The sequence below is a fragment of the Elephas maximus genome, chromosome 2, assembly GCF_024166365.1.
Source record: "Elephas maximus indicus isolate mEleMax1 chromosome 2, mEleMax1 primary haplotype, whole genome shotgun sequence".
In the NCBI taxonomy this organism is placed as follows: domain Eukaryota; kingdom Metazoa; phylum Chordata; class Mammalia; order Proboscidea; family Elephantidae; genus Elephas; species Elephas maximus.
Window position 1 is genome coordinate 147265521 of NC_064820.1, and position 16869 is coordinate 147282389.

The window sequence follows — 16869 nt, forward strand, 5'->3', positions numbered from 1 at the left end:
TTCTTTATTCCATTGGATCATCTTTGTTTGGAATGGGGCACAAATCTGAATCTCTTCCTGGTCAGTCAGGTAGCTGCCAGAATTCTTGGCATAGACGAGTGAGCGCTTTCAGCGCCGCATCAGTTTGTTGAAACATCTCAATCGATACTCCTTCAATTCCTAGAGCCTTGTTTTTTGCCAGTGTCTTCAGTGCATGTTGGGCTTTTTTCTTCATTCGTTCTTGATTGTAAGCTACCTCCCAAAATGGTTGAATGTCGACCTATTCTTTCTGGTACAGTGACTTTGTGTATTCCTTTCGTCGTCATTTGATGCTTCCTACGTCATTCAATATTTTTTGCCCATAGAACCCTTCAGTGTTGCAAGTCAAGGCTTGAATTTTTTCTTCACTTCTTTCAGCTTGAGAAACGCTGAACGTGTTCATCCGTTTTGGTTTGCTAACTCCAGGTCTTCGCACGTGTCATTGTAATGCTTTTCTTTGTCTTCTTGAGCTGTCCTTTGAAATCTTCTGTTCAGCTCTTTTACTTTATCATTTCTTCCATTCACTTTAGCTACTCTGTGTTCAAGAGCAAGTTTCAGGATCTCTTCTGACATCCATTTTGGTCTTTTCTTTCTTTCCTGTCTTTTTAATGACTTCTTACTTTCTTCATGTATGATGTCCTTGATGTCATCCCACAACTCGTCTGGTCTTTCGTCATTAGTGTTCAGTTCGTCAGATCTGTTCTTGAGATGGTCTGTATATTCAAGTGAGATATACTCAAGGTCGAACTTTAGCTCTCATGGTCTTGTTTAATTTTCTTCAGCTTCAACTTGACCTTGCATATGAGCGATTCATGGTCTCTTCCAGAGTCGGCCCCTGGCCGTCATTCTGACTGATGATATTATAACATCGATACAATTCTGCATATTCCATCTGGTGAGGTCCACATGTAAAGTTGTATTTGTTTTGTTGAAAAAAGGTATTTTCAACGAACAAGTTGTTGGTCTTGCAAAATTCTGTTATGCAATCTCCCGCATAGGTTCTATCACCAAGCCTGTATTTTCCAACTGCTGATCTTGCTTCGTTCACAGGTTTTGCATTCCAACCATCAGTAATTATCAGTGCACCTTGATTTCATGTTTGATCAATTTTAGACTGCAGAAATTGGTAAAAATTATTCAATTTCTCCATCTTTGGCCTTAGCAGTTGGTGCTTAAATTTGAATAATAGTCATATTAACTGGTCTTCCTTGTAGGTATATGGATATTATCCTATCATTGGCAGCGCTGTACTTCAGGATGGATCTTGGGATATTCTTTTTGAAAATGAATGCGACACTGTTCTTCTTCAATTTGTCATTCCTGGTGTAATAGACCGTATGATTATCCAATTCAAAATGGCCAATACCAGTCCATTTCAGCTCACTAATGCCTAGGATATATATCTTCAAGCATTCTATTTCGTTTTTGACAACTTCAATTTTCCTAGATTCATACTTTGTACATTCCACATTCTGATTATTAATGGATGTTTGCAGCTATTTCTTCTCATTTTTGTCATGCCACATCAGTAAACGAAGGTCCTGAAACCCTTATTCCATCCACGTTATTAAGGTCGACTCTACTTTGAAGAGGCAGCCCTTCACTAGTTGTGTTTTGAATACCTTTCAACCTGAGGGCCTCATCTTCTGGCACTGTATCAGACAGTGGTCCGCTGCTATTCATAAAGTTTTCACTGGCCAGTTTTTTCAGCAGTAGACAGGTCCTTCTTCGTAGTCTGTCTTAGTCTGGAAACTCTGCTAAAACCTGCCCACCATGGGTGACCCTGGTGGTATTGGAAATACCAGTGGCGTAGCTTCCACCATCACAACAACACATAAGCCACCACAGTAAGAAACTATCGGACGAGTGGTGGTAATCCAACTCACAGCAACCTGTAAGACAGAGTAGAACTGTCTCTCAGGGTTTCCAAGGCTGTATACTTTATGGAAGCAGATTGCCACATCTTTCTTCTATGGAGTGGCTGGTGATGCAAACTACAGACGTTTTGGTTAGCAGCTGAGTAGTTAACCTCTGCATGACCAGGGCACCTGGTCTAGAACCCAAGTCTTCTAATAACCTTTTGCTACTTGTATCTAGTATACCACACTGAGTTAAAATTGAATGAAGTCAGTGTTTTAGTTATCTGTTACTGTGTAACAAAGCAACCTAAAGCTTAGCAGGTTAAACAATTACACAGTTATGTCATTTTGTTCCTGAGGGTCAGGAAACCAGGAGTGGCTTAGCCATGGGCTTCTGATTTTGTGTCTCTTGAGATGGCAGTCAAACGGTTGGCCAGGCCTGCAGGCTTGACTGGGGATGCATGGTCTGCTTCCAAGATAGCACACTCACTTTGATGTTGGCAGGATGCCTGAGTGTCCTTGCAACGTGGCAGCTGGCTTCCCCCAGAATGAGTAATCAGAGAGAGAGAATGAGAAAAAAGAGAGAGAGGAAACCTTAGTGTCTTTTATGGCCTAGTCTCAGAAGTCACACACCATCACTTTTACTTTATTCCATCTATTAGAAGTGAGTCGCTAAGGCCAGCCCTCGCTCAAGGGGAGGCCATGAGGGAAGAGCACAAAATTTGCAACCATATTTTAAAAGTACTACACACAGCCAGGAGCCCTGGTGGCACAGTGGTTAAGAGTTTGGCTGCTCACCAAAAGTTCAGCAGTTTGAATCCACTAGCCGCTCCTTGGAAATCCTACAGGACAGTTCTACTTGTCCAGTAGGGTCGCTGTGAATCAGAATCAACTCAACGGCAACAGATACAGTATATTGTTTAATTTTTGAACTCTGAACAAGCTTTTCTATGCATTTGAGATTCAGAAGATAACAGGGTTATTGACCTAATCTGAGCTGCTTAAGGGGTTTACATCTCTAGTGGGTGATAGTAGTCATTCTAGGGCAAAAGAGATCTTTAAGAAGAAATACAAATGACTATTTTCTGTGCATGCCAGTGCGGATTGCCTGAGGATCAGGCAGTGGCAGGAGGGCTCTTGTGGCTCCTGGAGAACTGAGCCTTTCAGCCTTCCTCTTGTCTCTATGAGGAAACTAACCTTCATTTCTTTCCTTTCTTGGTTCAAAGGAATGCAAAAATAAGCCCTCTTTTCTGATCTGTTTCCCAGTCTTTAAGGCAAATCCAATTGCATTTTAGGAGTTAGGAAGAGTTTCCTTAGGAACATGTTGTACCATTCCCCTGAAAATCATTGACCGTATTTGTACAGAGTCATAGCAAGGATAATGAGTGCCCAGGGGCAGTCTCTAAGTTTGCCAACCCCAGTCTTGGGGGGCGATGTGTGATTTGCAGCATCTGGCCCCCTCCCTTGCACTCAGGAGACAAATTCCCCCTCTCTTTCCCCTTGCTAGTCCTCCCTATTTATAGTTGTTCATTGCCTTGAGTTATTGCCGTTCTTAACCTCTTCAGTTGCATTATAATTTGGCCTCAAGCCCTGAGCCCTGGAGCAACTCTCTTACGTAGTATTTGCTGCTTTGTCTTGACAGGGGATCCATCCTCCTCTTTTGCTGAATTGGGGTATATTTTCTAGACCTTTCAGGAGTCTGCTTAAGCAGTTCATGCAGCATTTTATCTCTGTTCTGTATCCGTGTTCACCATAGACAACTGATTTTTTAAAAATAAAATGTGTTGCCCATAACAAACGGCAGGTGTTTTCCTAGTGACCTGTTTGGTTGAATTAACATAAATATAACTGCCTGATTCTAGCCTTTTGGTGGAAATATGTCTTACTAGTTTCTCTACGTAATACCTTATTTGGTATTTCTAATATAGTTCTTTCTAATCTTCCTTGTTTTTTCCTTGGTCTAGATTGATGAGCAAATTGAAAGCATGTTTAATTCAAAGAAGAGAGTGAAGGATATGGCTGCTCCTGGAACATCAAGTGTTCCTGCGCCCACCGCAGGAAACGCTGAGAAATTAGAAATTGCTAAGAGATTGGCTCTGAGAATCAATGCGCAGAAAAATTTGGGCATCGAGTCTCAGGTATTAAGTAATTTGTTCCAAGTCTTAATACTTTTTAAGTTCCATGTTTTAAATATTTTCCAGGAATAATGTCAAATACAAGTAAAAACAAGTCTCCTTGAGTTTGTGGGAACATAACATTTTTCCGAGTACACAGTACTTTGGTTATTGCATTTGAATGATTTCTTTAGTGTGATTGAGGTCTTTAATCCTATTCCGAAATGCTTAGCCTTCCACGTTAGCCACGGATAGTTCTATAAAGCAGTGTTCTGACTGGTATGTCCAAAATCTTAAAGAAGTAACTCTTTTTCTCTGGATCTTCTTTCATTGGGTGGGCTGTTAGGTATACAAACAATTCTCTGGAAGTATAAATACCCAAGTGACATGAATCAAACTAACATGGTTTGAACGGTGCAGAAATGTGTTTTTAAAATATTTCACATGGGACCTTTTTCTTAGAAACCTTTTTGCTAACTTAATTTTTAACTAAGGGTAAATTTTAAGAGCATTTGCAAAGAATGGTTTGCTAATTTTGGCAGTATTGTGAAGATTTTGCATAAGTCATTTACTATAAGTCGTTGAACGTTGGGTTCGGCCATGGGAGGAGGGGAGCTCAGTGATGGTAGTGTACAAAGATTCTAATTCAGAGGAGACTCATAGGAACTGCAAAGCCTATGAATGATTTTGGAAATATTACATTATATCTGATATCAAGTGTTAGCTAATTATCAAGGAGACATGAATGATCTAGTAGAATTTTTAATAGAGAACTGAATGTTCTTCAGTTTAGCCATCAAGGGTACATGAGGTACATTAAACTATCTGTTATAAATATATGCTGCTAAATTGCACATATGGGTAGGACTTTGCATTAGAGTGATGCATTGTCAATGGGAATTTTTAAAAAAAATAATAGAGTTAGTGGCTTTCCAGAGAGTAATATGCTTTGGGGTCCCTGGTCCTATCTCTGTCATCACCTGAGATTTGACTGTAGATATTCCTTAACTGCAGGATGTGATGCAACAGGCCACCAATGCCATTCTCAGAGGTGGCACCATTCTGGCTCCCACTGTGTCTGCAAAAACCATTGCAGAGCAGCTCGCTGAAAAGATCAATGCCAAGCTCAATTATGTGCCTTTAGAGAAACAAGAAGAGGAGAGACAGGATGGTGGACAGAATGAATCTTTTAAGAGATATGAGGAAGAATTAGAGATCAATGACTTCCCACAGGCAAGTAACAAGTTTAAATCTTTCTTTTCTTGGGATATAGAAAATCTGGCTTCTATAAGAGCAAAAATTTCTTAAAATCCATGAACATTTTAATAACTACTTTGTTTTCTATCTGAAGGGGGGGAGACAGCAGTAGAAATTCCATTTTTATGAGTATGTGCATTACATTGGAATGTATACATTATGTAATGCATGTACATACATTAGAATCTAAGTAAACTTAACGTTGACCATGATATGATTTAGCCAAGCTATTCTTTGTTATCAGACCAGGTTTTTTACCCTGCTGTGAAGTGATTTTTCTCCATCCTTTCTTTCATAGACTGCTAGGTGGAAAGTTACTTCTAAGGAAGCTCTTCAGAGAATCAGTGAATATTCTGAAGCTGCAATTACAATCAGAGGAACATACTTCCCTCCTGGCAAAGAACCCAAGGAAGGAGAGCGGAAAATTTACTTGGCAATTGAAAGTAGGTTCTCTTGGTTTTGTTTTGGTTTTGAGTTGGATAAAGGTTGATGTAGGTGTAGTAGAAGCAAAGAGAATGTGAAGTTATTTCTAGAAAGGACTGAAAATAAGGAACGCTTATAATAAAAAAATAGTTTGAGATTTTTATTTTGAAGAGGCTTAGTGTATATACACAGGCAAATGATCATTTTTGGTACTTTTTCGGTTTTGACAGTTGAGTGAAGCTTGAAAATCACTCTAAAAGTAAGTCTGCTTTGTGGAGACTGGCCCATTTATGCTTCTAGTAAGTGGAAGATTCTGGACAGAGTTTAGGTTAGAAAGTAAGTCAACTGTATTGTTAACCTTTTATAGTAGATGTTTTATCTAAGCAAATAATTGCCTCTGAAATTATGCCCATAAAAGTTCTTGCATGCTTACATATATAAAAAAGGAGGAGACAGTACAGTAACTCAAAAGATACAAGTATTGCATTATCTAAGAGCTATAAGTTTTCATTTTTAGCCTAGCTTTATACGTTCATTTCTATGAATTCACTCCAGTGACAGTTTCTTATGTGTTATTCCACTGTATAGTAGAGCAGCTTGCCTCACTTCATTTATATTTAATATGAATATCTTTGTAATAGACTTTTAAATTGTGGTGAAAAGATACATTTAACATATGCCACATCAATTTTGACATGGGCGGTTCAGTAACATTGATTACATTCTCCAAGTTGTGCGCCCATTCTCACTATACTTTTCCAAATCGGTCTGCCTCCACTAACATAAACTTAATGCCCCTAAGCAAAAACTTCCCCCTGTCCTTTCCTCCCCTCCCCGCCAACCACTAATAATGTTCGGTTTCTATATATCTATGTATTTCATTTAAGTGTGATCATACAGTATTTGTCCATTTGCAGCTGACTTACTTTGCTTAACATGATGTTTTCAAGGTTCATCTATGTTGTGGCATGCATCAGGACTTCATTTTCTCTTTATGACTGAGTAGTATTCCATTGTGTATATATACTACTTTTGTTTATTCATTCATCAGTTGATGGACATTTTGGTTGTTTCTACCTTCTGTCTGTTGTGAAAAGTGCTACAATGAGGATTGCTGTACAAGTTTGTAGTAGACGCTTATAGACTAGTCAGATTCATTTCATCTGTTTAATCAACTGAATATTTGTTGTACTCTTGTTGACACTGTTGAGAGGTCTGCTGATGTATCATGGAAGCCTAGAGTCTGCATGTAAGTGCTGAAATGGCTTAGATGGTTGCAGAGGAGCTCTTCTCACACTTGGCATAATCTCAGATATCAGTGTAGCTTTGAGTCATACATGTTACTTCTAACAGGGAAGCCTTACCTGATCCCACTTTGCCATTCTCTAGCTCTTCACCTGCTCTGTTTTTCTTCATAATACTCATCACTACATGGAGTTATATTGTTTTTTTTCACTTTGTCTCCCACCCTAGATGAATGCAGTGACTGTCATCTGCTGTATTCCCAGTGCCTGGCACATGATAGATAAATTTTAATTAATTTAAATTTGAGTAACCATGTGGCTTGTGGCCACTAAAGCTTGCTGTCGAAAAGATCAGTGAAAGGTATTTAGGTATTGAAAATGTATTGTAAGTAAGATTTGTCATTAGTTAATTTTTTTCTTGTGATATTTTGACATTCCTTTGATTATGTGAAGACTTTAATTTTAGGTGGACAGTTATTTAATAGTTGCTTACTAAGATAAATATTAACTAAAAATGATTTAAGTATATACTAGGAATTCTTACAAGGGTTTTATTCTTTCCTGACCAAAACAGAGAATTTTATAAATAGCACGGAAAGTAAAATTTTTAGTGGCACTGTTGACTATTTAGACACTTTGCTTTTAATTGGTGACTTTAAATTGCTTTTGTATGGCTTCCTAGAATAAAGATTACAAGAAAAGAAATACAAGTGTGGTGCATCCCAACAGCTCTTACTTTTTGATGGACCCTTAAAACTGGCTCTAAAATCTGTAAGCAGTTTCATGCCACTTATGACTTAATGCATGAAATAATATCTAGTCTAGGTGTTAATTACTATTGGACTTTTATTAAAGTAATATTATCATAAAATACATGATTTTAACCATTTAAATAAAGAGTATCATTCAGTGGTTTTTTTAGTACATTCACAATGTTGTGTAACTGTCAACATGATCTAATTCCAGAACATTTTCATCACCCAAAAAGGAACTCTGTGCCCATTAACTAGTCACTCCCATTGGTCCCCTGCTCCGTATCAAAGTTTGATTGACATATAACTTTGTCAGAATACATCTACTGTAAGTGAAAGTGAAGTACAATATCCATTGTATACAGTCCAGAGGTTTTGCTTACTTTTCCTTCCCCCCAGAATGGTTTTGGTAACTTCCCTCCACTGTCAACCTGTTCTCAGGAAATCATGTCTAATTTCTTTGACTAATTTAAGCAAACTTTTATTTATTTTCAACGAAAAGGCCATATCAAAAATAAATCTTAGTGGTAGTCTAGGGACATAATGTTGGGGAATAAGAGCTGGGGCTTGGTAATTAAAATGACCTAAAGCTTTGAGAACTTTCAAAGATGATTACATTTTTCATTGGATCTTTTAGTTTTCAAAATTCCAGCTGAATGCAGTGGGATGCAGACCTCAAATTCTCATAAAAAGACCAGACTTAATGGTCTGACGGAGACTAGAAGGACCCCAGAGGTCAGGGCCCCCAGACCTTCTGTTAGCCCACGATAGGAACCATTCTCAAAGCCAACTCTTCAGAAAGGGATTGGACTGGACTATGGGATAGAAAATGATACTGGTGAAGAGTGAGCCTCTTGGATCAAGTAGACACATGAGAGTATGTAGGCAGTTCCTGTCTGGAGGGGAGATGAGAGGGCAGAGGGGGTCAGAACCTGGCCGAATGGACAGGAAAATAGAGAGTAGAGGAAAGGAGTGTGCTGTCTCATTAGAGGGAGAACAACTAGGAGTATATAGCAAGGCGTATATAAGTTTTTGTATGAGAGACTGACTTGGTTTGTAAACTTTCACTTAAAGCACAATAAAAATTAAAAAAAAAAAAAAAAACAACCAACTGAACTCACCCAACTGCTGACAGGATAAAGATAAATGCTAGCATGGAAGGAGCTTAATGACATCTGTTACTAGTTCTGTAATTGGAAGGACCCCACTGCCTGACTCCTTTGAAGGGCTCTGTGGCTCAGCAGCTCCAGGCCTCCACCAGTCAGAGAGAAGGGGAACAGGAAGGACTTACTTGCCTAGGCAGCCTGTATAATATGACCCTCTCTTTTTACTAGGGAAGAATCCTTTAAAGCAGCCAGAAGTTGCTTAAGGACCAATGAAAGGAAGTGCCCCCTTTTCGTGGCTTATAAACATATGTAACCTATTACATAAAGAAGTAAAATTTTAAACTGGTCCGAATGGTCTGGCTCTAACTAAAGTCAGACAACTAACCTTCCATTTAGATCTAGGTGAGAGTGTCATTTCCCTTCCTTTTAATGGAGTACAAGGACATTAACAACAAACTTTGCACCAACCTCATGCCAAGCAATGTATTTCCCCCCGCAATTTGATTTTGGTTATAATTTATTTTGCTTGGGTCTTGATTATACCCTTGCCCTCATCTTCATCCACCTCTTCCCTTCCAGCACTTGCCTTCTCTGGCATAGCTTTGAGTTTTGTTGCTGGTGGTTGGTAGAGGGGTGTAAGACTTAAATTAGATGTGTTGCTTTGACTTCACAGCCATATTCAAAGCCCTTTCCTTCCTGTTTTTGAACTGTTTCTACCTCTGTCTCTTTCAAAGAGGTTATTCATTTCTAATAAGAGAAGAAAAATTTCTTACTTCTTGCAAATAATTTTTCTCATTTACTTTTCTTATATAGAATGATAAAAATGTAGCTCTCTAAATTGCAACTTCAGTACTTTTATTCTTTGACGTTTCACTCCCAGTCCTTAATCTCTAATCTACCCCTTTGATCTGACTCTTTTCCATTTATCAATGTGTACTGTGCTACCTACCTGAATTAATCTACAACCTGGCTTGTCCCCTGCCTTTAGATCCCATTCCACCTCCCTTGGTGGCTCTAATCTGTGACTCTTGTGAACTTCTAGTCAATATCTTCAGTGACCTCATTGACATTTCCAGCTGGGTGTCCAGTGAGCACTTCAACTACAGCAATCTCAAAACTGAATTTTTCCCACCATATCTGTTGATAACACCTGTTCTTTCTCCTTGATTCAGTATCTTCTTTGTTACTTTATTTGCCAGTCAACTCTTAGCAGCTTATATTTATTCATTTTCCTCACTGTTCACTTCTAGTCAGAAAAACATGTCCATTCTGTGCTGAATGTGCTTTTTTTCTTTTTATATTTTTATTGTGCTTTAAGTGAAAGTTTACAAATCAAGTCAGTCTCTCATACAAAACCTTATATACACCTTGCTATATACTCCTAGTTGCTCTCCCCCTAATGAGACAGCACATTCCTTCTCTCCACCCTGTGTTTCCATGTCCATCCAGCTGGCTTCTGTTGCCCTCGGCCTTCACATCTCCCCTTCAGACAGGAGCTGCACCCATAGTCTCATGTGAGTATTTGATCCAAGGAGCCTACTCCTCACCAGTATCATTTTCTGTCTTATAGTCCAGTCCAGTCCCTGTCTGAAGAGTTGGCTTCGGGAATGATTCCTGTATTGGGCTAACAGAAGGTCTGGGGGCCGTGACCTCTGGGGTCCTTCTAGTCTCCATCAGACCATTAAGTCTGGTCTTTTTATGAGAATTTGAGGTCTGCATCCCACTGTTCTCCTGCTCCGTCAGGGCTTCTCTGTTGTGTTCCCTGTCGGGGCAGTCATCGGTTGTAGCCGGGCACCATCTAGTTCTTTTGGTCTCAGGCTGATGTAGTCTCTGGTTTATGTGGTCCTTTCTGTCTCTTGGGCTCATAATTACCGTGTGTTTGGTGTTCTTCATTCTGCTTTGTCCCAGGTGGGTTGAAACCAATTGATGCCTCTTAGATGGCCACTTGCTAGTGTTTAAGACCCCAGACACCACTCTCCAAAACAGAATGGAGAATGTTTTAATAGTTCTTATTATGCCAGTTGACCTAGATGTCCCCTGAAACGATGGTCCTTGAATGTGCTTTTAAAGTAGTATTATAAAATGGTATGGCGTCAGACCTCATCTAACTTCAGGGAGAGGAGAAAGAATCAGCATTAGCCCACAGCTGATTCCTCTGAGGTGAAGGTCAGACATACTTCCACCAGTTCCAACACCAGCTGTCTCTCCCACAGCACTCTCTACTTCTCTGCTGGGTTCAATTCACTGCAGTGGCCACAAGAATGCATAAACCATACTCAGGGCTTATTAGGGAAGTAATAGGATTGGGATCAACTTGGAAGTAAGAGGACAAGTCAGGATAGTTCTTCAATCAGAGCAGCATCTTCTTGGCCATGCCTGCTGGCAGCCTCTGCTGCTGGGATCTTACTCTCGGCCCCAGCCTCTGCCCAGACAAGTGTTACAAAGCTCTTTAACTCTGTCAGTAAGTGCCCAGAGACATCCCACTGTGCCAGGAAGCTTCCTCTCTGAAGGTGCTCACCTCTCTTACTCCATGGGTTGTGGGTTGTGGGTCAGCAGGCCTAGCTCTACCAAGTGTCCAGAGGTACTCCACTCTGCCAGCAAGCTTCCTGCCTATAGGGACTCAGCTCTCACCCCGTGGGTCAGCAAGCCCACTGTAGCCACCTTGCTTCATGGATCAGGAAGTCCACTGCACCATCTCATACCAACCAGTCTCTTGGTTTCTCCCATCTCATGCTGCTGTCGCCTAGAGTATTACAGCTCTGTTTCCTGGGCCTAGGAGGTTCTTAAAGCAGGGACCCCGGGTCCAAAGGATGTGCTCAGCTCCTGGCTCTTTTTCTTGATGGTAGTGAGATTCCTCTTCTAACCTTTGAGATTGGCTTCATTTAAGCCTAGTGGGATGGTAAAACTGAGCAATTCCCTACAAGGGTTCCATGCACCTTATTTGCATTAGCAGATTGTCCAGTTCCCTTGCTGGGTCACAGGCACCTTATTTGCATAGTTTCACACAGTCATTTTGTGGTAGTTACAAGTCATGGCTAGAAGGGCCATATAATAGCAATTCATTGCACTGTAAGCATGAACACAGTACTGCAAAAACACTGCGGAAAAGACTCAAGTATGCCTGGAGAAATGAGGGAAAGCTTGGAAGAAGTGATTTTTTTTTTTTTTTTAAGTTATTCTGGTAGACTACTTCTTATTCATCCTTTTGTAATATCTTTACAAGTTTGTTTTTCTAGTAGTCTACAAGGTTGTAAAGAGCATGCATGAGTTCTTTGCATAATGACATTTCTCACAATATATCATACCTGGTGGGTCTGTAATGTTTCTTGAATTAATAACTGTATGCATGATATCTTCAACCACACTACACTTACCTTACTCTTTGGTTATTATACATGCCTTTCTTTATTCCTTACCATCATACATGCGGTTCCCTTTGCAAAATACTCTCCATGTCATCTCTCTTCCTTCAGCATGGCTAGTCCTCCAGTCATCTTTTTTTTTTAAATAATATTTTATTGTGTTTAAGGTGAAAGTTTACACAGCAAATTAGGCTCCTATTTAACAATTTCTACACATATTACTCAGTGATGTTGGTTACATTTTTCATAATGTGTCATCATTGTCATTGGTTCCATTCTGGTTGTACCGTTCCCAGTTCTCCAGTTTCCCTGCCCCCTTAACCTGCTCATCTTTGCTTTAGAGTAATCTCTGACCGTTTGGTCTCATATAGATGATTTCTAAAGGAACTCATCAGTCACAGGTGATATTCTTTATTTTATGAGCCAATCTGTTATTTAGCTGAAAAGTGACCACAAGGGATCATTTCAGTTTAAGCTTTAAAGTGTATCTCAGGGCAGTAGTCTTGGCGAGTCGTCTAGTCTCAACTGGTCTGATAATTCAAGGCTTTTTAAGAATTTGAGCTCTGTTGCACATTTTTCATCTGTTCTATCAGGATCCATCTGTTGTGGCCCTAAGTAGAACTGTCGGTAGCAGTAGCCAGGCACCACCTGGTTTTTCTGGTCTCAGGGTAGATGAGGCTGTAGACTACTTTCTTCTCTGAAGTCTCTGGTTTCCTTTTTTCTCGTGTTCCATTCAAGTAGAGATCAATAGTTATATATTAAAAGCTTGTAAGCTTTTAAGACCCTAGACACCACTCACCAAACTAGGATGTAGAACATACACTTTATGAACTGTATTATGCCAATTAATGGAGTTGTCCCATGAGACTATGGTCCTAAGTCTTCAAACACAGAAAACCAGTCTCACAAGGTATTTGGTTATATCTAAGAAGTATCTGTAACTGTGTCACCATGTAGTTTACTATATATATGAATATACCTGCATGCACACACATATACCTACATATTCATACCCACACACATACATACCTATATACATATTTGTGTAACTGCACACATTTTTTGGTGGTTGTTGGTGTCCTTTTTTTGTGTGTGTGCTAATATTTTATTGTGTTTTATGTGAAAGTTTAAACACAGCAAATTAGGTTCCCATTTAACAATTTTTATACAAATTGTTCTGTGCCATTGGTTGCCATTTTCACAGTGTGTCAGTATTCTCATTATTTCCATTGTTTGTTCTGTTTCTGTTGATCTAGCTTCCCTTCCCCTCCTTGTCTTCTCATCTTTGCTTTTGGGTGAATGTGGACTGTTTGGTCTCATACAGTTGATCAAGGGAGCACATTACTCATGGGTGATATTGTTTATTTTATAAGCCAGCCTATTTGGATGAAAGGTGACCTCCAGACATAGCTTCACTTTCAAGTTCAAAGGGTACCTTAGGGCAGTAGTCTCAGGGGTCCCTCTAGTCTGTATCAGTTTGGTAGGTCTGGCCTCTTTTAGGAATTTGAGTTTTGTTCTCTGTTTTTCTTCCATTCTGTCTGGGGCCTTGCATTATGTCCCAGGACAGAACGGTTGGTAGTGGTAGCCAGGCACCATCTAGTTCTTCTGGTCTCAGGTTAGAACAGGCTGTGGTTCATGTGGGGTGTTTGTCCTGTGGATTAGTTTGTTGTTTGAGCCTTTGATTTCCTTCGTTCTGTCTTGCCTCCATACAAGTAGAGATCCAATAGTTGTATCTTAGATGGCGGCTCACAAGCTTTTAAGACCCCAGACACTACTCACCAAACTAGGATGTAGTCCGTTCATCTTTAAGACTCTCATGACACCTTTCTGAAACAATTGCAGACTTCAGAAAACATAGTGTCCAATAAATAGTTATTAGTAAATCAACCAAGGAAGCTTAACCTTTTCTTATTCTCATCTGGACAAATTGCTAATCATCTTCTTCACTCTTTTTATCAACATACCAGGAATCATTACAGTACATGTAATGTGACCTCAGTGGTTATATTTGAAACTTTAGAAATAATAAGCAGAACAATCAGCCATTATGTAATGTGGATGATGTTCCACCAGCTGGTGAAAGGCTATTTGGCAGGGAGTACATTGTTCCCTGAAGCTACCTACAGTCTTTATTCCTGGGCTCCCATTATATGGATAAACGTCCTGTGTGGTTCTATGATAATTTGTTTTCTGCTTACCCACCAGGCGCCAATGAACTGGCTGTGCAGAAAGCAAAGGCAGAAATCACCAGACTCATAAAAGAAGAACTGATCCGGCTGGTGAGTGAAAACCTCAAAGATTTGTTTAAATAAATATTTTATTGGAGTATCACATAGTACAGAAAAGTACACCAATATAAACAGACAGCTTGATGAATTTTCACAAAGTGAGCACATCGATGTAATCACTACCCAGATCAAGAAATCTAGAAAATTACCAGTACTCTATAAGCCCCGCCTCATGCCCTTCCTGGTCACTTTTCATCTCCCCCAAATGTGACCATATTTTGTAGATTAACGTAGATTAGTTTTGCCTGTTTTTGAACTTCATGGAAGTTCATGCTGTGTATTTTTCTGTATCTAGTTTCATTCACTGGAGATTAGTTGGAGGAGATTTATCCATGCAGTTACATGTAGCAGTAATTCATTCATTTTCATGGCTCTGTAGTATTTAATGGAAACCCTGGTGGCATAGTGGTTAAGAGCTATGGCTGCTAACCAAAAGGTTGGTAGTTTGAATCCATCAGGTGCTCCTTGGAAACTCTGTGGGGCAGTTCTACTCTGTCCTATAGGGTCACTATGAGTTGGAATCGACTTGATGGCAGTGGTGGTGTTTTTTTTTTTATAGTATTTAACTGGTGTAAATAATATCACAATTATCTTTTAGACTGGGGTTATTCTAATTTTTGGTTTTTATTAGGTAACACTGCTATGAACGTTCTTTTGTGTCTCTTTGGTATATATTAGTATGCTTTTCTCTTTGGTGTATACCTTGGGAAAGAATTGCTTGTGATAGGGTATGTGTAGCTTGGCTTTACATAGGTATTGCTAAACAGTTGTACGGAGTGGTTATTACCAGTTTACACTACCACCAACAGCGTGTGAAAATTCCAATTGCTTTACTTCTTTGCCAACACATGACGTTATGAATCTCTTTAAGCTTAGGCAAGGACTTAACTTGATTGTGGAAGAAAAGGCCTGTTATAGACCACTTTCCAAAGGAGACAGACATTGTTTTTAGTGGCATTTGTTGCTCGTAAACTCTCCCTGTGATGTGTACCTTGGGATGAGGGCTCCTTTGAAAAGTGTTGACCTTCCCCTTTCTCTAAGAATGTTTTTGAGGGTTTCCCTTTACAAATCATTCTTTTGGAGAAATAAAAATTTAAAGAGGATACACAAAATGAGAGGGAAGAAGAAAAACAGCTTTTAAACGAAGTGCTTAAGACTATTTCAGCAAGAAAGTCATAGGAAAAGAACTTGTGCATTTGTGTAAGCCACCACTGTTAAATTAAGTCAGTTCAAAGCTCAGCTATCAAGGAGCAGTTGTGTGAACAAAGAGAAACAGCTCCTTTTTTCTCAGTACAATAATGTTAACATTTTTATTTTAAATATCTGATAGTTTTATATATTTGTAAAGGAAATGATCTTAGCAAGTGTTTCTTATTTTGCTCTTTTGGACCATGTAACTAATTTTTTTTCTGTTGCAGCAAAATTCATACCAACCAACAAATAAAGGAAGATACAAAGTCTTATAAACATCTGGAAAAAATTTTTTACCTTGGCTCATCTGTGATACGTGTGGCACTTGTCTGGAGTTTACAGTATAGTATAAAGTAAGATTTTTAAAATTCTGTCATGCTGATTTTTAAATACAAGAAACCAGTATTTCCTAAAGAAGTCGTCATTCAGTAAGTGCCCCCTCAATTATCAAAAATATTTGAAGCAGGCCTGTTTTCAAAGTATGATCTCCTTTAATGTAAAACTTAAATACTTATGTATACTTTCAATATCTGGGTAATATTCCAGAGGTTTAAAAACATGGAAATATCTGGGCTTTCCCTTGATGTTAATAAAGTACACAAGTCACTAAGGGGCTGTTCATCTCATCCTCTTTTAAGGAAATTGTGATCTCCTGAGAAAAATTCTCTGCCTAATTTCGTGTCCTCCCCTTGACCTTAAAACTTACTTGACTCAGTGGAACAGATGAACTGGATTTAAGAATGTTATAATAGAATTTGTACAAAATGGGTTTAAAGTTTTTGTTTTAATTTTTATCATCATAAATCGGCAATAGTTGGGCTACTTTTGGTTTTTGTAAGATTAAAGACCTGTAGTATATAAGAGTTTTTTGCATTTCTTTACACTGCAAAGAGTTTTAATATTTAGTACTTTCAGGTGCCTCCTGAAACCTCTGGCTCTACATCTGGCAACTAACTTTTTAAATATTCCTTAAAAGAAAGTGATTTGTAGACTAAAAATAGTGCATATGATTCCTTTTTACCCTAGAAGTGTTTGCTTATACATATGTACATGCAGCATGTAGAACACTGTGTTACTTATGTGGCTTTTCTTTAGGTTTATTCAGTAGGCTGTGAATTCTTTTTGTTTAAAAATGTCAAGCATAATGCTACCCAAGTTTTGGACTTAGACTTCATCTCTGTCAGTGAAATTTAGTTCACAAGGAGTCATAGAGTATGTTTTTGAGCCCTCCAATACATTTTCTAGATATTCTAAT

General features: G+C 39.0%; 1 protein-coding gene across 3 annotated transcripts in view; it reads left to right on the forward strand.

Annotated features, from left to right (window-relative positions):
* DDX46 (DEAD-box helicase 46) overlaps positions 1 to 15982 on the forward strand; it is a 71406-nt gene extending 55424 nt beyond the window's left edge. For 2 of the 3 annotated variants that reach the window (XM_049873677.1, XM_049873679.1), the window contains exons 19-23: positions 3842 to 4018; positions 5006 to 5224; positions 5547 to 5691; positions 14341 to 14414; positions 15842 to 15982. In XM_049873677.1, the coding sequence (XP_049729634.1) occupies positions 3842 to 4018; positions 5006 to 5224; positions 5547 to 5691; positions 14341 to 14414; positions 15842 to 15889 (663 nt within the window). In that variant the 3' untranslated portion in view covers positions 15890 to 15982. The remainder of the gene's footprint in view (positions 1 to 3841; positions 4019 to 5005; positions 5225 to 5546; positions 5692 to 14340; positions 14415 to 15841) is intronic. The other variant, XM_049873678.1, reaches the window with a different exon arrangement.
* Positions 15983 to 16869: the final 887 nt, after the last annotated feature.